This window comes from Macaca mulatta, chromosome 17 (assembly GCF_049350105.2).
Source record: "Macaca mulatta isolate MMU2019108-1 chromosome 17, T2T-MMU8v2.0, whole genome shotgun sequence".
Taxonomy (NCBI): domain Eukaryota; kingdom Metazoa; phylum Chordata; class Mammalia; order Primates; family Cercopithecidae; genus Macaca; species Macaca mulatta.
In genome coordinates, this window is record NC_133422.1 from 30,437,126 (window position 1) to 30,459,782 (window position 22,657).

General features: G+C 44.2%; 1 protein-coding gene across 1 annotated transcript in view; it reads left to right on the top strand.

The window, feature by feature from the left end:
- Positions 1-14,792: 14,792 nt before the first annotated feature.
- Positions 14,793-22,657, top strand: part of FAM124A (family with sequence similarity 124 member A) — a 61,016-nt gene continuing 53,151 nt past the window's right edge. Inside the window, exon 1 of the mRNA XM_001105422.5 lies at positions 14,793-14,996. Coding sequence (XP_001105422.3) covers positions 14,929-14,996 — 68 coding nt within the window. The 5' untranslated portion in view covers positions 14,793-14,928. The remainder of the gene's footprint in view (positions 14,997-22,657) is intronic.

The following is a 22,657-nucleotide window of genomic DNA, read 5'->3' on the forward strand; positions in this document are numbered from 1 at the left end:
CTAGCTTGCTGGTAGCTTCATCATCGAGAGGCACAATTAGAGTGGAATTTTTAATTAAGAAAGCTGAAATCTGAGCAATTGTATTTTGATCTTTTAGAAGAAAGATTTGAATGGAAGATTGTGGTCAGCAGGTAGCTAGGGAAAGAGCCACAAGACAGTGCAACTCTGTCCAAGTGTCTATTGCACAGATCAGAGGAGAGGGAGTCCCTGTGGACTGACCCGAGAGCTCGTTTCCCCCGTGGTTTGCCTGAAGTAAGCAGTCTGGAGCCAGGGCACTTAAGAAAGCGAGGCATTTGGGGGGATTATGTGAGTAAGGAAGAAAAAAACAGAAAAAGCACCAATGTCCCAGCCCAATCCCCAACCCAGGTCTTCTGTACCCTTCCATGGGTGCAGACATATATCTCCTCAAGCGACTGTGGCTTACCACAGACATTGTGTTATTATCTCCTCCGGGACTATTGACCATTGACTTGGGTCATTTCCAGGGAGAGCAAAAGGAAGAGATCATGTTCTTGAGATGGTGAACTCAGGAATCGAATCACCTGGGTTGAATTTCTTGACTGTATGCTTTAGCAAGTTACTTGCCTCATTGTGTCCATTTTCTTATCTGCAAACTGGGTAAATATACCATCTAACTCACAGGGCTTGGAGAATGCAAAGAGTTAATATATTTAAAGGGTGAAGAATAGTGTCTGGCTCAGAGTCAAATTCTCAATATTATGCTAATGAGGGCAGGAGGAATACCACAAAACTCAGCAGTTGTGAGCTTAGAACTTTTATTGCGCTTCTCCCAACTTCTGCTCATCAGAGCAGAGCTTGTGTCTCACTGATTCTTTCCCCCAAGGCAATTATATCAGAAGCATGGTGCTTATCCTTCTTTAGTGATTTTTTCCTAAGACCTAAGCAGAAGAAAGAAATCAAATGACTATTTGCTAAACTGCTCTATCAGCCTCAAGGCAAAAAGTTTAATAAATTAAAACATTCTTCCAGCTGGTTCCTGTTGAGAGTGCAAAGTTACCCTTTGACTTATGATATATTTGGAACCAAAATGAGGACAGGAGGAATACCACAAAACTAGTATTTCTAAATACTAAACATTTTCATACCTTTGTGTTTTTCTTTTGTTAATTGTTTGCTGTTTTGTTCTGTTTTTATAAGGGACAAAAACCATTGTAGAAAAGAAATTTATCATATATTTGTAAAAACTGCTTTACAGTTTTGTTTTTGTGTGTGTGTGCTGGTTTTTGTTTTTGTTTTCTGTTTTTTGTTGTTTGATACGGAGTCTGACTCCATCGCCCACGCTGGAATGCGATGGCACAATCTCAGCTCACTGCAACCTCCACCTCCCAGGTTCAAGCAATTCTCCTGCTTCAACCTCCAAAGTAGCCGGGATTACAGGCATCCACCACCACACGCAGCTAATTTTTGTATTTTTAGTAGAGATGGGATGCTTTACAGTTTTTGTCTCAATCTCAAATTTTGCTAAGCACAAACAACTTTAAGACACAGTCTTGACAGGGGCTAGAACATGTACATAAATATGCTGGACCCATAATTCAATAAGAATAACTTCTCTCACTTCCCTAGCTTGGAGTCTATGCTCACCAAGAAGCCTTCTGATTATAATTTGTCTTACAATAATTTGTCTTTAGGCAGCAAATATATTGAGCCACTGTTTGTCTTCGGTAGTTGTATTTCTTACTATGAATTAATAAATTGACATGTTAATTGTACATCAATCTTTTGTGAGTTTTGTCTGTTATGAACAGACCCTAAAGACTGGTTAATTCTGGAAGCTCTAGAAAGTGAGTGTCCTATTCTCTAAAGTCTCTGTAATACTGTAACTACAGCCAGGTATGATTGCCAATATGAGGTTATGACTTGGGGACCTCCTAGCTTACCTTTACAACATCTCTAGTTGGTTCTTAGTTACTACAACTACTGCATTTATATATCCTATGATAACCTCTATATGCAAATGCCCAGTGGACTTTAACTTAATGTCTACCTGAAGCTCAACATTTCTAAAACATAATTTGTAGTATTGCCCTGCAAGCCCATTCTTCCTGCTACTTCTAGAGGTGTCAGGAGACCAAAGAAAGAAAGGCCTTAAGCAGAGTAGAAACAAGATCTGGTTTGCATTTCTGTAAGAGTTCTCTACCTAGTATAGAAAATAGATTGTCGGAGGGCAGGAGTGGATACAAGATGGCCAAGTAGGATACTGCAAGTTATCTATGTCTACAATGACATTGACCTGGACTGAGGAGGTGACACAGGAGATGAAAAGAATTGGACAATTCAAGAGACATTTATGAGGTGTATCTGTGATGGGTGGATATGAAAGGTGGCAGAGGCAGGGTGTGGTAGCTCATGCCTGTAATCCCAGCACTTTGGGAGGCCGAGACAGGCAGATCACCTGAGGTAAGAAGTTCAAGACCAGCTTGGCCAACACAACGAAATCCTGTCTCTACTAAAAATACAAAAATTAGCCAGGTGTGGTGGTGGGTGCCTGTAATCCCAGTTACTGGGGAGACTGAGGCAGGAGAATCGCTTGAACCTGAGAGATGGAGGTTGCAGTGAGCCGAAGTGGTGCCACTGCACTCCACCGTGGGGGACAGAGCGAGACTCCATCTCAAATAGAAAAAAAAAAAGGTCGAAGAGATAGAGGTATCAAAGATGGCTCCCTGATATCAGGTGGGTCATTTACTCAGAAACATGGAGGAAAAGCAGCAGGTTTGGGGAGGAAAACCATAGTCACTGTTTTGGACGTGCTGAATCTGGTATCTCTCTGAGCCATCCAAGTAAAAATGCTATGTAGAGGATTAGACTTAGGGTTGAAGCTCAGCTGGGGGAAATGGGCCAAAGACATAAACTTAGAAGTCATCTGCATATTAATAGTGCTTATATTCATGAGAATGCACAGGATCTCCAAGGAAATGAGTGGAGAATGAGAAGACAAAGCGGGGTGCAATGGACTGGAATAGAGATTCCAATGCTCCAGTACTAGAAGCCAGACTGATCTCTAGGACCTAGCAAAGGAATCAGAGAAGCAGTGTCCAGAGAGGTGGGAGATAAACGAGAAAGAGTGATGGCTTGGATGCCAAGGAGAGGAAGTGCTCCAGGGAACGGGCAATGGCCGCCTGTGTGGGCTGTGGCTGAGACATCAAATTGAAGTTTCTACAATCTTTCTCCTAGGAAAAATCCTGTAATAGTATCAGAAAATGTTTATTTTAAAAAAAACCCTCTGCATATGCAATGTAAATCCCAGTTCCGTTTAATAAAACAACTTTTCAAAAATTATTTATGTAGCACCAAATTAAAGAATTTTAGAAAATATATAATTGTTCATCCAGAAAGTTGTCGTTGCAATGCCAGACATTTGAATGTTTTCAAATATCTCAGTGTTTGGCATCTTGTAAACCAAACGGGCAGATGTTCGGCAGTCTTTTTTCTCCCCATGAATCATCCTGATATTCAGCACCATGTATAAAACAACCCAAAACTTCCCACAGCTAGCTGACCCCACATTCCCACCTATCTCACTAAAATCCAGTGGCTGCACCTTGATCTCTTTGGTTTATGCACTACTGGCTTCTTAACTCACTTAGAACACCATTTGTCAGTATTCTCAGATTCACAGATAAAATATTACATGCATTCCCTCCCACCATGAAGTCAAATCCAGATAAATTTTGATTCAGTAGCATAAGCCCTCTGAGATCCCCATATAGGGCTTTGCTTGTTTCCAAGGTGACGAAACCCTGCAGCTAGTTACTATTCCAAAGCACACAGCCAGATTCCCATCACTACGCTATATTCCATTTTCTATTCAATTTCACCCCCAGGAGAAAACTCAGGGGTTATATGGAATTGCACATTTAGACTTGCCCTTCTGTCAAACATTAATAGAATCATGGAATCATAAGGCAGAGGGAGACCTGGGGAACTCATGGACTCAATCTCCTCCCCTCAGCAGGTGGATGTTTAACCTAACTCCAAGGAACTGAGGACCCTCCTATTTAAAAGATAGCCCCTTTATCCTCCAAAGGCAAAGATTCTACAACCTGCAACAAACAATTCCTAGTGCTTAGCAGCCTCTACCCTGTGAGTACCCTGAGGTAGCACAGCATCCACAGCTATCACAGTTGGGGATTGCCAGTCAAAGATAGACTGGGAAGAAAATGACCTACTGTACCTAGAGATGATTCACATAGAGTACTTTTAATTTTGGAAAACATTATGAAGAAGCAAAAGCATCAAAGCACAGCCAGTTTGGTATAATGTTTTTCAGATTAGATTACTCAGCTTGGAAACGTCCAGAGGTCACCAACCATTCACTTGGGTTGCTTCTTGAGGGGTTGTGGGAATTAACCATTGTCACTCAGTGTACTCTGTTTTCATGCCTCTTCCAGTAAGTAAATCTCCCAGTGGGAGGAAACCTAGTTATGTGAACTGTGTCAGCTCTCCCACATATTCTGCTTTGCCCATGATGAACACTTGAATAAAATTTGAAGTCTTTTTTAGAAAGAGAGGGAACATCTTTGGAAATTCCTCTAGTTTCCTCTATGGGATTAGAAGAGGCATCAGAACATTCCCAGCCCGTGTGCTCAGTCACTTTTTGGCGACATTTGCAGAATGCCTACTGTGTGCTAGGCTGGGCGTTCAGTGCTAGGCCTGGAAGCGTTTCTTGTAATAACACTTACCACGTGGCAGGCACTATGTTAGACAGTGAAGGTACAGTGATAAGCAGGATAGTCTGGTCTTCATGGAGCTTATAATTTAGAGGTGGGAAAGAGGAAATAATCAAAGAATCACAAGAAGAAATACAAAATGATTTTGTTAAGGTCCTCTGAATGCGTAAAAGAGGGGTGCCAATCTAGTCAGGAAGGAAATAATGACTGAAAGGTCATCTAATGACTAAATAGGAGTTAACCAGATGAAGATGGGCCAAGAAGAGTATTCCAGGTAGAGTACCTGGCATACGCAAAGACTCTGTGCCTGGAGAGGAAGGCTGTCCTGTGAGGAACTAAAGAAAGCCAGTGTACTTGGAGTTCAGAGAATGCAAATAAAGTAGGGGGAAGACTATGACGACACATGGAAGGCTTGTCTCCATCCTAAGTGCAACAGGAAGCTATTGCAGTCTTTCAGTTATGGACGGGACAATATGGCCAGATTTGTCCTCCAGGAAGAACACTCTGGCTGCAGTATGGCAACTGGATATAAGGGGGCAGGAGTGGATGTGGGATATATGGCAATTGGATGGATATAAGGGGGCAGGAGTGGATGTGGGATATATGGCAATTGGATATAAGGGGGCAGGAGTGGATGTGGGATATATGGCAATAGGATATAAGGGAGCAGGAATGGACATGGGAAGCCATTTGAAAGACTAATGTGATAAGCTAGGCTAGAGAGAAAGGAAGAATGGAATTAAGATGGTAGCAATGGAATTGAAGACGAGGAAGAAATTTCAGGGCACTTCTAGCAAGCAGAAATGACTAGACTCAGCAGTGAACTGATAAGTAGTTAAGGCAGAGGGAATTTTCAAGGATGACAGCTAGAAAAAGGCTTGTATAGTAGAGAGATGATGGTACCACACACTGAGATAAGGAACAGGGAATCATGGCAGGGGCGACTGTGTGGGTGAGGGACTATGGGTGGTAATTATGAGTTTAGTTTTACATAACCATAATTGGAAGCACCCTCAAGACATGCAAGGAAAGATGTCAAGGACATAGTGGGATCAACAAGGCTGAGGCACAGAGGAGATGCTGGAGCTAAAGATTCACATTTGGAGTCATATGCACATCAGATGAAATTATGGGCCCAGGGAGAAAGTGCTAATAAAAGCAGAGAGCTGAAGAACAAGCTTTGGGGACTACAGTCCATAAAGACTGAGTAGACGAGGTGGCATAGGAGGCAAACCAGACAGGACCAGAGGGGCAGGATGAAAACCAGGGGCCCTTGTACCTTAGGAAACAGGAGAAGAGATCATTTCAAGAAGGAAGGAGGGATCGACGTGTCTAAGAACACTGCAACCTACCTGTAATGGAAGGGAAATGGAGATAACAAATATGGACAATGGTTTCAGACAATCTGCTGTGTGAAGGAGTAGCACCTGCTGAAAGGGGATGCGGAGTTAATATTTTTTTCTTTTATAACATGAAAAAGTTAAGTGTATGTAATGCTAACGGGAGAGACTGCATAGAAGGCTGAAGATGCTACAGAGAGAAGGAGCAAGGAATAGGGTAACATTTCTGAGAGGGGTGGAGAGGATCTTGGTGGATTGACTATTTGTAAAGTAGTCATTGTGAAAGGGATGACCAGGTCAGGTTCTCAGACTGTATTAAAAACAACCACACAACTAACTGCAGAAGCAAGCAGCATCATTGCCAGCACCAGGGAACCCCAAAGAAACTGTCAGTTGTGTTTCTTGTTGCCACCCTGAGGACAGCCAAGCTAGTCAGGCAGCTGCCTACTGGTCGACCCCCAGAATGGTTGTCTGTGCCTGAGACTTTGTTCAAGCCCATCCAGTGCGGCAACCTCTTTCTTCATTCAGTGGCCCATGATACTTATGAAGCTACAACTCAGAAAAAGGGCTCTGGACCCACAGGCCCGGTACTGCCAAAAAGCAAGCAAATGAGCCGAGTGCACCAACGGATGTTGTGATAAAAGTTATGATAAAAGGTCCAGGGACCTATTATGGGGGGTAAAGAGGATTCCCTCAGCCTAACTTGGAATTTGAGAAAAATTATCACATTGTTTTCAAACTGTCTAGCTACTTTTCACCCCTGGAATATAGCTGGCAGCTGCTAGGGGCAAGGATTGTGCCCTTTTTATCTGTGTCCCCAGTGCCTCATGTGGTCCCTGAAACAGAGTAATCGATGAGCCAGGAGGACAGGGTCCATCACAAGGAAGGTAGAGAGAAATGGGGCTGAAAGATGAACCAAGGTGTATGCCTGTATTTGGTATTCTGTGAGATGGTAGCAATGAAAGTGCTTTTTCTTTTCTTTTCTTTTCTTTTCTTTTTTTTTTTTTTTTTTTTTGAGACAGGTTTATATTCTGCTGCCCAGGCTGGAATGCAATGGTGTGATTCTAGCTCACTGCAGTCTCCAACTCCTGGGCTCAAGCAATCCTCCCACCTCAGCCTCCTGAGTAGCTGAGACTACAGGCATGTACCACTATGCCCAGCCAATTTTTTAAAAATTTTTTGTAGAGACAGGGTCTTGAAATGCTGCCCAGGCTGGTTTTGAACTCCTGGGATCAAGTGATCCTCCCTCCTCAGTTTACCGTGGTGCTGGGATTATAGGTGTGAGCCACTGTGCCCAGTCACAATGAAAGTTCTTAAAGCTGTGCTGTAGGCCAACAACTCAAAGCAGTAGGTATGTCCAAAGACCTTTAGGGTAGCTCAATTGAGATAACTAATTAGGAGTTTTTATGAGGCTAAGGAATAGGTAGGAAGACAGAAATGAGGGTAGGAAGGACTAGAACAAGTGGTCATAAATTTGTATCTTGCAGTTTCAAATTGCAAGGTTAGAGCTGGTACAAAACAAAGATAAAAATTTAGGTAGACAGGATGATTCTGAGCCAAATGCCAAGGTCCTCACTGGGCCAGGGGGAGATGCCAGGATGTCTGTAATAACAACACCAGCAGCCACGAGGAGTGGGGCTGGAGGAATGGTTTCTGCCCTTCCCCTCTTCGTCTCTGCTGAATTCTACTCTTTAAAACTCAACTTACATGATCTATTCTCTGAAACCTGTGCTTATCACTTCCTCCCCTTTTCCTCTTTTCCCTGACCCCCTCCCTTCCCATTCTCCTGAGGATGTGTCATTTTCTCCCTTCCATGGGCTCTAACAGCATCTTGCACAGCTTTCTTTCCTTTTTTTTTTTTTTTTTTTTTTTGAGACAGGGTCTCCCTCTGTCGCCCAGGCTGGAGTGCAGTGGTGCAATCTCAGCTCACTGAAACCTCCGCCTCCAGGTTCAAACAATTCTCTTGCCTCAGCCCCCCAAGTAGCTGGAATTACAGGCGACTGCCACCACATCCAGCTAATTTTTTTTTTTTTTTTTTTTCTGAGACGGAGTCTCGCTCTGTCGCCCAGGCTGGAGTGCAGTGGCATGATCTCGGCTCACTGCAAGCTCCGCCTCCCGGGTTCATGCCCATTCTCCTGCCTCAGCCTTCCGAGTAGCTGGGACTACAGGCACCTGCCATCAGGCCGGCTAATTTTTTGTATTTTTAGTAGAGACGAGGTTTCACCGTGTTAGCCAGGATGATCTTGATCTCCTGACCTCGTGATCCGCCCGTCTCGGCCTCCCAAAGTGCTGGGATTACAGGCATGCCATCGTGCCCCGCCTAATTTTTTTTTTTTTAAGTAGAGATGGCATTTCACCATTGCACAGCTTTCTGAACTGAATTGCATATGCCACTGTCATAGCATTAATTACATTGTATTGAGATTTGAGATTTACTTGCTTGGATCTCCCACTAATGATTGTCAGGGTCTAAGGGCGGGATCTCTATCTTATTTGGACCAGATCCAACAGTATCGTCGGGTTAGTATAATCTGGAAGAGTGAGTGCACGAATGCATGACATTCCTGTGGACAGGGACAACAGCACTGGGACAGTCAGAAGCAGAACCAGAAAGAGGTCATGAAGAAAGATTTAGATATGGAAGCTGACCGCAGAGTAAAATGATAATACCAAATACTTCCTATGTACCAGGCATTATCTCAGCACTCTCTGTGTGACAACATCTCAGTCCTCATAAAGACCTTAGTAGCCTGTGATACAAACAACTGAGTCCCGGCAAGGTTAAGTAACTCGCACCAGTTCACAAGCCTAGCAGGTGATAGAGGGAGAGGGAAGACTTGGGCTTGTGCACTGCGGCTGGAGAGAAACTCAGTCTTACCCATGATAAGATCCTGCCTCCCACATGATACGGCTTCGAAGGCAGTGTTATGAGTCGAATTGTGTCCCCCAAAATTCATGTGGTAATATCCTAATCCCCAGTACCTCAGAAGGCGACTGTATTTGGAGACAGGATCTTTAAAGAAGTGATTCAGGGTCGGGCGTGGTGGCTCATGCCTGTAATCCCAGCACTTTGGGAGACCAAGATGGGCAGATCACAAAGTCAAGAGATCATGACCATCCTGGCCAACATGGTGAAACCCCGTCTCTACTAAAAACACAAAAATTATCTGGGTGTGGTGGTGTGCACCTGTAGTCCCGGCTACTCGGGAGGCTGACATAGGAGAATTACTTGAATCTGGAAGGTGGAGGTTGCAGTGAGCTGAGATTGCGCCACTGCACTCCACCCTGGTGACAGGGTGAGAAGAAAGAAAGAAGGAAAGAAGGAAATAAGGAAAGAGAGAGAGAGAGAGAGAGAGAGAGAAAGAGAGAGAGAGAGAAAGAAAGAAAGAAAGAAAGAAAGAAAGAAAGAAAGAAAGAAAGAAAGAAAGAAAGAAAGAAAGAAAGAAAGAAAGAGAGAGAAAAGGAAGGAAAGAAGGAAGGAAAGAAGAAAGGAAAGAAGGAAAGAAAGAAAGAGCTTCAGTTACTAAGAGGCCATTAGAGTTGGCCTTCATCTAATCTGATTGTTTTCTTTACAAGAAGAGGAAATTTGGACACACAAAGAGACCCAAGGATGCACACAGATAGAAGAAAGATACAGTGAGAAGGTGGCCATCTGCCAGCCAAGGAGAGGCCTCCAAAGAAACCCATCCCACTGACACCATGATCTTTCACTTCCAGCCTCCAGAACTGTGAGGAAATCAACTTCTATTGTTGAAGCCACGCTGTCTGTGGTACTTTGTAATGGCAACCCAAGCCGACCAACAGGTCCTTGGAGCTGGGGAGGACTGAGTCCCTGAAGAAAAGTGTCAGGATGAAAGCAGATGGAAGGCCAAAGTTTTCCAAGCCTAGGTTATTAGTAGGACCATAAATGAGTGACTTAGCCACAGTTTCCAGGAGGCGTGTCTATCCTTACGGGGAACTGGAAGGCAATGCCCTGAGTCTAGGGTTCCCTTTGATTCTTAAATTTCCACAGCACGTTTCCAGAAGCCAGCCTTTCACATTCCCATCTCATTTTACGCCCACCCACCCACCAGTTGTTGGGAGTCACAGTGGGTGGGTGGTCTGATGTCTGGCTTGGACTCCAGATCCTGTCCGGGTATAAACTGCAGGCTGAGAATTCTTGGGAAGCCTCCAAGGCAGGACCACTATCTGTGCTCTCCCTTATCAAAGCGGAGTCATTTATATTTTAATGAGATTATTTCCCAACACAACAGTTTATCTTTCGTTTCATTTATCCCTTTGCCATCTGGTCCCCTTATGCTTGCATGTAGGGCTAGTGGCTTCCTTTGTCTAAGTAGATTTGTCAATAGTTTATAAATTTTCTTCTCATGATCATAATATTTATTTTTCACATTAGACAGACTCTTCTGGAGACTTGGAAGAAAGAGATTTCTTTTTTTAAATTTTAATGTCATTCCTTAACCTGTAATTTTTGTTTCTGGGAAATGTGTTTTCGAAAATTAATTAATTAAAGTGAATGAGCAAAAGTTTCCAGACCAATGTATTTTCTGGTTCTGTTTGCTACTGTATAACCCAAACAAATATTTTACTTAAGGGACTAGATCAAGCTCGCCTAATAGCAAATGGTGCACATGCAATGAAAGTGGCCTAGCTTCCCTCTAAATCGAAACCCACATCTGGGCAAATCCTATGTTCTGGAGATTTTTATTTTTATCTGTTTTCAGTCTCTTGCTTTAAAGTTCTTATCTTAAAGCTACTTAGCTCTTTTTTTGGCCCCCTCCCAATTACTCTTGGCCTTCTTAATCACAAATCCAGCTCTTTCATCAGCATAGTTGATGGACTCTATTTACCATCCGATTAGCTTAAGTTTTTTCCTCCAAGACAGGGCTTTGGCATTCCAGTCCTATTCTAATGGCTGATGGCACTACATACCTCTCAGGTGCCTGGTGGGAAGGCCAGCCATGCCCATTGGCCATGGAACATGATAAACTGCCCTCTCTTGACCCAAAAAGCTCCATTAGGCCAGAAAATAGCTCTGGCCTATTCCTCAACGTATTCTCAGCACCAGCCACTGCCTAGTACACACTGAGTGTTCAATAAATAAATGAATGAACTGCCTTGTTTTCTAACACACCAACACATGCAATAATATAAACAGAGACTAAAACATGCTTTATAGGTGAAATACAACATAAGATTGATGTTCAGACCTCTCTGAGAAAAAGTGATTAAAACATCAGCAATATATTTTATTCATATACTTCATAGTTTCTAAGGGGCTTTGAATCTCCTGTGAGATTTATATCAACAACCCCATTTTAAGGACAAAGGAAACCTCACAAGGTTTTTGTGAGAATTAAATAAATCATGTATGTAAATCCTTATCACAATGCCTGACATGTAGTAGAAACTTTAGAAACAGTTGATGGGCTACCCTTTTTCTCTATCAAGAGTTTAAACCACTAGTACATGAAGGATTCCGATCCAGAAGTCAGGTTTCATGTTTCCTGGCCTGTTATACTTCCTGCAATACCTCAGTATTCCCCCAACGCTGTTCTCAGGCTCTGATAGGAGTATCTTTAGGGCAGCATTCAAGATACCCTAAGCATTCAAGATACCCTAAGCAGACCAGTGACACTTTTCTGAACCCATCTTAAAGGGGTGAAGAACGAGAGCATTGTACCCTCACAATTAGAGAGACTGACATTAAAAAGCTGGACTGTGGAGTGTGGGAACCATGTAATTTTAGGGGTTACATACCCTGCAGTGTTCACTTCAAGGTTCTTGTGCTGGTTACCTGCCAACAACTCTTATACCCACTCTCCCCCCTGCAAAAAAAATGGGCCAGGTGCAATGGCTCATGCCTATAATTCCAGCACTTTGAGAGGCCGAGGCAGGAGGATCACTTGAGGCCAGGAGTTTGAGACCAGCCTGGGCAACATATTTTTCTCTACAAAAAAATTAAAAATCAGCTGGGCATGGTGGTATGCCTGTAGTCCCAGCTATTCAGGAGGCTGGGAGGATCACTTGAATCAGGGAGGTTGAGGCTATAGTGAGCTGTGATTGTGCCACTGCACTCTAGCCTGGTCAACAGAGCAAGACCCTGTCTCAAAACAAACAAGCAAAAAATGAAGTGAGGCTATTAAAACCTGGGAACTGAAGCAGAAAGCCATGCATCACTGGAATACAGTGATACTGTTCAAGCTTCTCTTCCATATAATAAATGCATCACTGAGTTGCCATTAGACTGCTATGCCAATGATGAATGATAACACTGTATCCCCTGTGGGCAAGGGGAACCTGAATCAATGCATCATTTTGAGATGTGGCTCGAGGTTTTGGTCTGGCGTGCCCTTTCTCTGGATATTTAAGGCAGAAATCATTTAAATAGCATCTCATTTTCCAAAGCCCATCTTCTAAAAGTCATGCTGATTTCACCCTTTCTTCCCTGGCCTTTTTCTTAGTACCATCTTCCTGAAGATACAACTGGCCCACTCATCAGCCTTCTAGGTAAGTGGCACGGGCTCCAGCCACCTTAAGTGGACTACCTGGCTTCCCTGCTCACTGATAGGGTGTCCTGGGACAAGGCACTGGAACTCAGTAGGGTTTAGTTTCCTTGACAGTAAAATAGAAAAGTAAGCCTATTTCACAGCACTTCCCTGAGGATCAAATGAGGTACAGTTTGAATTGTTCCCACACAGAGTAAACAAAGGTAGGTTCCCTTGTGGCTGCAAGAAAAAAAATGGCAGAATGTTCATTATACTTACCTACTTGGCCACTTGTATCACTCCTTTTAGTTTGGATTCATTGACAGTCTTTTTCTATTTTCCAAATACACGTAATGATCTACTGGTGACTTCCCGGAGGTGTCACACTTAGGTCAAATGTCTTGCTACCTACCGTCTTTGCAATTTCACATAGCTCCAGTCACCCAACTTGCCATCACTTCCCCTCTAACTAAACGCTCAGTGCCACAACCTGCCTCACACTTGGAGGTCTCTCTTCCTGGAGCACCTCCTCACCTCACAACCTGCACTGGGCTGCTTCCCTGTCATTCACTCGACACACACGCATTGCTCCAGGGGCTGCTCCAGGTGCTGGGGACACACCAAGAACAAAAAACACTGTGTCCCTGCTCTCATGGAGCTGACCTTAGGGGTATGGGTAGGGAGGAAAGAGCAGGTGGCCAGTAAATAAATCTATCATCTGCCAGCTCCTAGTACAGTGCTAAGAAATAGAGTTGGGTAAGGGGATACTGTGATGTAGGATTAGTCAGTGAGGCCTCCGTTATGAGGGGCCATGTGAACCCAGAACAGAAGGAAATGTGGGGGGAGTCTTGCAGAAAATCTGGGAGAAAATATCTCAAAAAGAAGGAACAGAAAGTGCAAACGCCCTGAGGCAGAAGAGGGCTCGGGTATCCCTCCCTGAGAGAGCTTTCCCTGCTCTCTCACAATTTGAATTATGTTCTCTCTTTCTTGGGCACACTATTCTTTTCCTTCATAGTGGTTTATCTCCATTTTGTTACACATATATAATAATAATATATATACACACACACATACACACAGAATTTGTTTAACTGTCTCCCCTCTGGATTGTAAGTGCAGTGAAGGCAAGGATCATACCTGTTGCTATTTTCTCTCATTTGTATATGCAGAGTTCACCCTCCTATTTGGCATTTAGTTATTGAATGAATCAGTACATTAAAAATGATCATTAATGACATTGTGCAATGCATCACTCACAATGTTTCTCACCCTACTTGAGAATTTTCTTTTAGAGATCAGTGCACAGGCAGGCGAATCTCCCCTGAAGAACTGGCACGCTCCTTTCTTTCAGCTAATGAGCACCAATATGTCCGTTGCTGCTCGGGGTGCAAGGAATTTTAGGCTCAGTAAGGACAATTCCTCCCAATGGTTTGGATAGGACTGTCAGAACTAAATTCAGGTTGTTCAGATTCTCCTTCCGACCGCCCTGCCAACTTGCCTCCCTCTTCACCCTCCTAATAGGAGGTGAGCCCCTCCAATAGTGATCATTAACTCACCCTGAGGTTATCCCCTTGCTGCAACAATCCGTGAATTGCAGGTTCATTCAATGCTCTAAATTATTTTTAAAGGCTTTTTTTTTTTTAAGTAGCAAAAGAATGCATGACACCTATTGTAAACTGGCAAGTTGGGGGGTGGGATGCCACTCAGATGTGTACTGAGAAAGGTGATAATGAATTTGGCGTCAGCAATTCTTCAGAAACTATAAGAAAACACCCAGGTATTCGCATTGTTCCCAAAAGGGAAACAAATCCTTCTCAGCTTTCACGATGCGCTGAGGTTGGTTTTCTCAGTGCTCCTCCCGGATCAGGAGCTGGGGAACCTCGTGGCAAGCCCTAGGGCTCGGGATTCCCGGACTGTGGGCCTGGGAGGGGCGGCTCTTCTGTGCACACTCACCCCGCCCCCACAACACATACGCGGTCACGCACCACAGATGGGCACACGCGCTCAGCACAGCCACAGTCGCGTGCAACCAGGAGTGCACACCGCACCCATTTCACACCGCATCCACAGACGCACGGGACCTCACACGCCTCGGCCACTCACGCGCACACGCCCCCCACGCGCTCACGCACTCGCTCGCGCGCACTCCCCGCGCACCGCCGCGCGCACACGCGGGTCCCGCCGGACGGCGAGGGGCGGGGCGGGCGCGGCCGCGGGTGCCCCGCCGGGAGCGGCCGGGAGAGGGCGCGGCGCGGGGTTCGCGGCTGGCGCTCGAGTTGTTTGCCGGCTCCAGGGCGGCCAGACGCTCGCGGGGAGCCCGGCCGGCTCGGACTGGAGGGAGCGGCCGGGAAGGAGCGCGTCCCGGGTCACGACGGCGCCCGCGAGCCGAGCGCGGCCGGGACGCGCATCATGGACCCGAAGGCGAGCGGCGGCGGCGAGGAGGACGACTGCGTGGACTCGGGCGCCGAGACCGGAGGGTGAGCCGCGCCGGGCCGGACCGCGGGCGGGGGGCGCTCTCCGAGTTGCGCGGCGGCTTCTCCCTGGCTGGGGACCCTCCTGATCCCCGCAATGGGACAGGGGCGCGGGGCTTCTCCTGCCGGATCCTCCGCTGCCTCCCAGGCGGGCCGAGCGATCCGTGGCTGCCCTCGGCAGGGCGGGCCCCACCCGGGGGAAGGAAAGTGGAAGGGCTCAAGGTTCAGTGCAAGCCCACCCATCCGGTGAGGCGATGCAGAGCGCCAGGCGGATGCAAAGAGCCCTTGTCAGCATCGCTAGAGACAGGAGATGCTCTTGCACTTGTTTCCTCCTTCCTCGGGGACTTTCCTCCTGTAGCTCCGGAGCACCCTGGAGTCCGGCCCTGGAGATGGGGAGAGGAGGAAAAGCAGGGTGGGACACCCGCACCTAAAGTCTTTCCGAAGTCGGCTAGGAGGATGGCATTTCTCGTTATATGGCTTCATCGTGGGACTTTAATCTGTGCTGCCGAGTCCCCTTCCTCGACTCCTCCAGTCCCGCCGAACTTCGTCACCTCTAAGTGCACCTGTCCCAGCCGGAACCGTTGGCCTGTTGTACCGGCGGGATGGAGATGGTGTTAAGATTAGGATCTAGCCCTGCCTTTTTTTTCTTTTCTTTTTTTTTTTTTTTTAAATATTCTCTTCGCTTCAGCGGACTCAAACAATGAGCTCAAACCTTTGGAGACTAATTAGTTAGTCTCCAAACACTGTTTTCCTGAGCGGAACAAAAGACAAAATGCCTTTTAGGAGATGAATGTCATTATAAAGGCTTCCAGGCAGCCCCTATATCTAAAAGACTTTCCTGTGCAGAGTCAGCACCACATCCAGGCCACGGGTACTGACCCAGGAGGAAAGGATGTCTTTTCCTATCTGGAGTAATCCTGGGGGAGGGCGGGAGCTGCCCAGACTGCAGAAAGCCTCATTCCTGAAAGGTCGGAGAGGTTTTAGACTAATCTCAGGATTTGGCAACCCTGTGAGGGCAGGTAGAGAATCTAGGCCCACAATCGACCCAGAGTTCTAACCCAACCCCGGCAAAGCTCCCGACACAGCCCCTCCTGCCCCACCACTCCTAGCCCAAATGTGGGACTTTACTCCCTAGGGCATTCACCCAGCAATGGGCTTTCTCTGTTATCTAAACTCATTCATAGCTCTCTACAGCACCCAATTATAATCTGGTGGAGTAACCTGATGCTAAATGCTAAACTCCCTTTCTTCTTCCCACTCTTTGTATAAGTGGCATGTATCAACTTTAATTGAAGATTATTGGCTTTTTTTTTTCTGCCACTAGTTAGCTGGACTATGAATAGAAGAAACAAAGCAAAATTAACCAGCTTATTTGTAGCTGCGTTAAATAAAGCGTTCACTAGTCTATTCATTTTCAATTTGCAGAGCTCACCTAAAACTGATGTTGTTTTCAAGGGCTCTGTCTTAGAGAAGGGAGAGGAAGTCCTGACCCAGGGGGTGATATCGCCCCAGGATCTAGACATCAGCATGACAGCTGCCAGGCCTCCTGGGAGGGGCTCGCCACTCCTGCTGACACCAGAGCTTCTGTTCTCAGCCTCTGTCACTAAAATGTGTAGTTGTAACAGGACAGAATTGTTTAAAGAATTCTTGGCGGGGCGCCATGGCTCACGCCTGTAATCCCAGCACATTGGAAGGCTGAGGTGGGCAGATCACCTGAGGTCGGGAGTTCGAGACCAGCCTGGCCAACATGGAGAACTCTCGTCTCTACTAAAAAAAAATACAGAATTAGTCGGGCGTGGTGGCACATGCCTGTAATTCCAGCTATTCGGGAGGCTGAGGCAGGAGAATCGCTTGAACCCAGGAGGCAGAGGTTGCCATGAGCCGAGATCACACCATTGCACTCCAGCTTGGGCAACAAGAACGAAACTCCATCTCAAAAGAAACAGAAATTCTTACTGTATCACTAGCATCCTTAAACTAAAGGTAAAATAGCATGCGTTTCAATGTATGCTCATTAGTTTTGTGTTTTCCGTATATTCATAGAGCCCTTGAATTTCAGTTATCAAAAAGCTGTTCATCGTTTCCCTACTTTTCTGGAGCTTGCCCCCACCCCTGACCCTATCCAGTTTTCACAGAGATTGTGTAGAAAGCACATAGAAAACAATAAGTTTGCTATCATTAGTATTTTTAAAATGCAAATCTGATCATGTCTCTCCTTTTCAAACTTTTATGGCTCAGTTATCTACAAATGCAAGGAATTTAACGTGGTTTATATGCCCTGGCTCCTGCTATGGAGTCCCTTCTTCCCTCCCTGGCCTTGTTTCTCAGCAGGTCCTTCTATGCGCCTTGTATCTAGCCACATCTGACAGGTTTTTCTGTTTCCTCGCCTTTGTCAGGCTGCCCTCTTTGCCAGCTCTGCCCTCCCCACCTGACATGCCTGTCTGCCAGGTGAAACTCTACTCTTCTTTCAGGAATCAGCTCAAGTGACACATCAGCTAAGGCAGTGATCCTTAATTTGGGGTCCATGAATTGCTTCACGTTGTATGCAAATGATGTGCTTCATGAATTTGTATGAGAAGAAACTTATTTTTTTTAATCAGATTCTCAAAGTAGCTGGTGATCTCTTCCAAACCAAGTTTGGGCAAGGTCTGAGACATTTCATTTTCAACACACTGTGTCTGAAGTGTTGCGAGACATCCAAGTAAAGATGATGAATCAGCAGTTGGGTATATGTGTCTGGAACTCAGTAGGGAGGTCCGCATGATGACGTTGCAGTTGGGAACTATTTACCTAAAAATGGCAATGGAAGCCCTGGGAGAGACGAAATCAACTGAAGGTAACAGCAAGCACTTTCTTAGCATTTAGTATGTGCCACCTGCAGTTCTAAGCCTTTATGTATTTCATGGACTCCTCGAATCCTTCAACAACTCTGTGCAGCAGCTCCTCTTTAAGACCAGCCTTGAGAAACTACATTTAAATGCCCAGTCAATGAGAACGAGCTGATAAAGGAGCCTGAGAAAGAGTAGACAGGAGGTCAAAGAAGGAAGAATATGAATCATTGAAGCCAAGGGAGGTTTGAGTTTTTGAGAAAGGAAGGAGAGATCAACTCTGCTACTGAGAAACGGATGAAGATGAGGAAAGCTAAATGTCTTTTTTAAATGGAGATGATGAAGTGAAGGAAGAGTGGTATTTCACAGTGGGGTGGTGGAGATAGGAGCCAGATTAGAGTGGCTCTAGAAGGCAGTAGAAGGTGAAGAAGAGGAGGCAGGTGAATTCCTTTGTCTGGAAAAAGGAGAAGCAAAAAGAGGCAGTATCTAAAAGGGAGACTGGGGTGAAGAAAGATTTCCTAAACATAGGCGCTAATTGAGCAATCAGTGTGATAGAAAGGATTCTATAGAAAGGGAAAGGAGAAGGAGGAGAAAAGATGATCATCTGTAATGTTGGCTTGCTTGCTTGCTTTTTTTTTTTTTTTTTTTTTTTTTTTAAAAACACACAGGGTCTCTCTGTCACCAGGCTGGCATGCATTGGTGGAATCATGGCTCACTGCAACCTCAAACTCCAAGGCTCAAGTGATCCTCCCGCCTCTGCCTCCTGAGTAGCTGGGATTACAGGCCTGCACCACTGACACCATGCCCAGCTAATTTTTTTTTTTTTTAATTTTTATAAACACAAGGTCCTGCTATGTTGCTCAGAAACTGTCTTAAACTCCTGGCCTCAAGCAATCCTTCCACCTTGGCCTCCCAAAGCACTAAGATTATAGATGTGAGCCACTGCTTCTGGTCCTGTAGTGTCAGCATTCTGAAAAAGTGGAGGCAGATGGACTTCAGACCTCACGGGAATGGATGGCTTTAGGTAGGAGGCAGGACATCCCCTCCTGCAATTAAAAGGGCAGGCAAGATGGGGTTTCTCTTTGGTGTAAATACAGCCCTCCACCATCTGAGGAGAAAGGAGATTTGAATAGTTGTTTGGGGCAATGTTGAGCGGGTGCCCAGTTGAAATTTGCAATTACGTATTTATAGAGGTACAGGTTCCCCTAGTTATTTATTTTCTCGCAGCAATGCTCAACTACCTAGGGTCAGGCAGAGAGAGATAGTGGATAGTTAGGATCATCAAAATTTGGGGTAAGGGGGTGGGAACAAAACACAGAAACAAGAGCTGTCAGGGTATTGCTTAAGCTGATTATCCATCGTTTCAGCGGCATGATGGAAGAAACAGTTCTGAGAAACTTCATGCATCCCACTGCCGGTGGCTGTGTTGGCCACTTTGAAAGTTAGTCCCAAGAGCCAGCCTGCTCTTTCAAATTCTGGCCCCTCTACTTAGGGACTGTGAAACCTTGATCCAGTGACTTAACCTCTCTCTGCTCTCAGTTTCCTCTTCTGTACAATGGGGATGATGACAGTAGTACCTACCTCCTAGGGTTGGTGTGAGGATTAAATGAGCGTATATATTTAAAGCCCCTAGAACAGTGCCTGTTCAGTGCCTAGAATCCTAGTGCCTGTTCAGTGTCTAGAACCCTTAGGACATGATTATTTCTCATCATACTGTATTATTATTGTTATAGAGTTTTATATAATAAAAATGGTGAACTCAAGTCCATATGTTTTTCAAACTCATCACAATAGATCCTCTGTTGCTTTTAAATACCTTAAGTAATTTGATCATTCAGAACATCTGAGAGACTACAGGGCATGCCTCGGTATTCTAATAATTATATTTTACAGATGAGGAAATGGAGACTCAGAGGGCACATGGCTCGTTAGAGGCATGAATTGAAGTCTGGATCTCCAGTGTGCTTCCCACCTAGTGAAGTTGCCTCTCCAGGAGCTGTTTGATCTGTAATTAATTCTTGTTTACTGCTCAGACATTTTCTTTTGCTTGAAATGCTGCTGTTGCTGTCTCACCTACTTAATACAAGCCAAGACTAAAAGCAAACTAGTATTCTTCTGTAGCAATTGATGTCATTTTGAAACTCCCATTTTCCAAATCCACTTGAAAGAAGCCTTGTGCTCTTATGTACTTTTCGTTATAGCAAAAATTGGCAAGTCGACTGCTGATGGTGGTAAACTATCTTAAGAAACAGAATCCCTTAAATAGAAGGACAGCCAGTTCCTTATAAACCCAAATAAAAGCCAATGCTTTATAATGACTGTTTCATTAGTGATGCCTTCAAGATTTGGCATGTAAGCCACTCTTTTGCATGTGATGGATTATTTTCATTCAATAGTTTGGTCTGGCATTAATGAACTTCCACTTCCATCTCAGCTGTTGCTGAGCTTCTGAACATGTAGGGCCATACCATGCCCTGTTTCTTTGGAGGACCTCCAACTGATACTTCGCTGTGACTTAAGACGTAACAAAAGATCAGGGGTCTAGACTTTAAATAGGTGGGTGGAAAAGAATAGGTGGGTGGAAAAGAATAGGTGGGGTGAATTTTTAAATGGGACAGGTCTTTTAAAAAGATGAAAGAGGAAATGCTGTATAGAAGACCAGATCATTTGTTAGTACTTTGTTATCTTTGTATTTAAGGTAGAGCTAGTTAACACTAAATTTAATTCAGTGCAACGAGGGTTAACAGATGAGGTCCATGATGCATTGAACTGATGTTTTACAGAAACATCAAGATCAATTTTACAGGAATGCCAAGATCAATTCTGATGCCATGATTTTCCTGGAAAATAATTTAGGAAGGTATTCTATATGTATGTAGTATATCATTTGGTAGCTAGGCTACTGTCTGATAGGGTAAACTGTTTTAAGTACAGAACCTCTATATAATCCCTACATGTAATAATGTAATTAATATAGTCAAGGGACTGCATCTAACTTTCTGTTCATTATTGGCACAAATACTAAATAACATTTGGAAATGTGTCTATATTTGTCAGGTGTGTGAATGTACATAATTCTTGTATTAGTCTGCTCTATATCGTGTATAAATTTTTCATTCTAAATTCACCTTTCATGCTTCATTCTGGCAGGGTTGAATGTCTTGTGCATAGCCAGCTAACTAAATTCTTCTGATGTGAGACCAATAAACAGAAATCTCAAGGCAGGTACCCTACTGCTGTTCCTTCGTGCCTAAAAAACACTGGGGGAGTACAGACTCGTCCAGAGAACCCTAATCAAATACCTGGTTATTCTCTGAAATGGTTTGAACCTATTTATTTTGTGCAAAATTGTTTCAAGCTTTGTAGTTTGTCTTTCCTGGCAGTATTTCTAGTAAATAAGCTTTTGAGGTTATTTGGAATATATTTTAAGAGCTATAAAAGTATTTTTACCTCAACTCAGTCTATATTTCCACCCATGATAATTTTTCTAAGGAAAAGAAAATAAATATAAAGCTATATTCATAAATACCTCATTACTGTATGTTTTGTAAAGGTGAACAACCAGGAACGATCATTTAGCCAACAAAAGGGTTGAATAAATTATAGTATATTACTCAATTTAAGATGATAATTACAGGAAATGTGTAGCAGCATGTTATGATGGTATCAAGTGAAAAGAGCAATTCAAAATTGTGTCTCTGTCATTATGGCAACTGTGTACAAATTGCATATACTGAGGATCAGAGGCTGGAGAGCAGTGGGAGGCTGTAGGTGACTCTCTGTGTGTTTCTGTTGTGACAGTGGACTGGGGTGAAAGTTGGACTGCAGAGCCGGGCCATCCATCACAGAGAGAGGGGTTTGTGTTTTACACTAGTGAGCTTGAATTTCATCCAGAGAGAGACATGATCAGATTTATCCTTGGCAAAGATTGGCTGCTGTATGTGGAGGGAACTGGAGCAGGATCAGTGTGATTGTCAGAAGGCTGACCATTTGGCAGGCCCAACCCGGTGGTGCCCTTAGTCTAGAAATATGGAGGGACTCATAGAGGGGCATCAGTTATGCCAGCACCTGTCCTAAGACACTAAAATACTGTTGCACTTTAAGATTCTTGAACTATGTTTCAAGTGTAAATTTCATTCTACATACATATCCATCTGTATGCAGATCTTTAAAATGTATGCATATGTGAATCCCATCTGCTTCAAGAGAATTTGGAAAATCCTAGCTGAAAATACACATTTTAAAGAATAAAAGAAATAGAAATATCGCGCATTCTTATTGTGTGTTGTATTTGAATAGTCATGACATTTCTTTAAAGTCTGTCCATCTCAAGATGATTTTATTGTAATCGAGTTGCTTTCCTGTTGCATCTACCACAGTGGATGTTTGCTGAACAGTCACTCAGTTTATATATAATTACATTTCCAAGTATTGTTCAAAAGTTTATGTCCTGAGTGGTTCCAGAAAGAATTTAATGCACCAGTACTGGGTTACAAATCCTGGGCTTCAGAACGTTACTAATCCTTGACCCTCCCCTCTCTGTTGTCTCCCTTAGCCAGTATGTCACCATGTGCTAGCCAGTCAATCCATTCTGCCTTTGGACTCCTTCCTTTCCACCCACCCTGCACACTCACTTCAGTCACTAATCATTGCTCACCTCTTGGTCTCTGTACAGATAGTATCACTTTAATTTCCTAGTCAATAAAATAAAAAATTGAATTTTATATATATATCTCTCTATATATATATATGAATGCAGTTTACAATATATAAAGGGATATGCAAAATGTTGGTAGTTGTTATTCTTTCCAGTTTTAAAATTCATTGATTCCATGACTA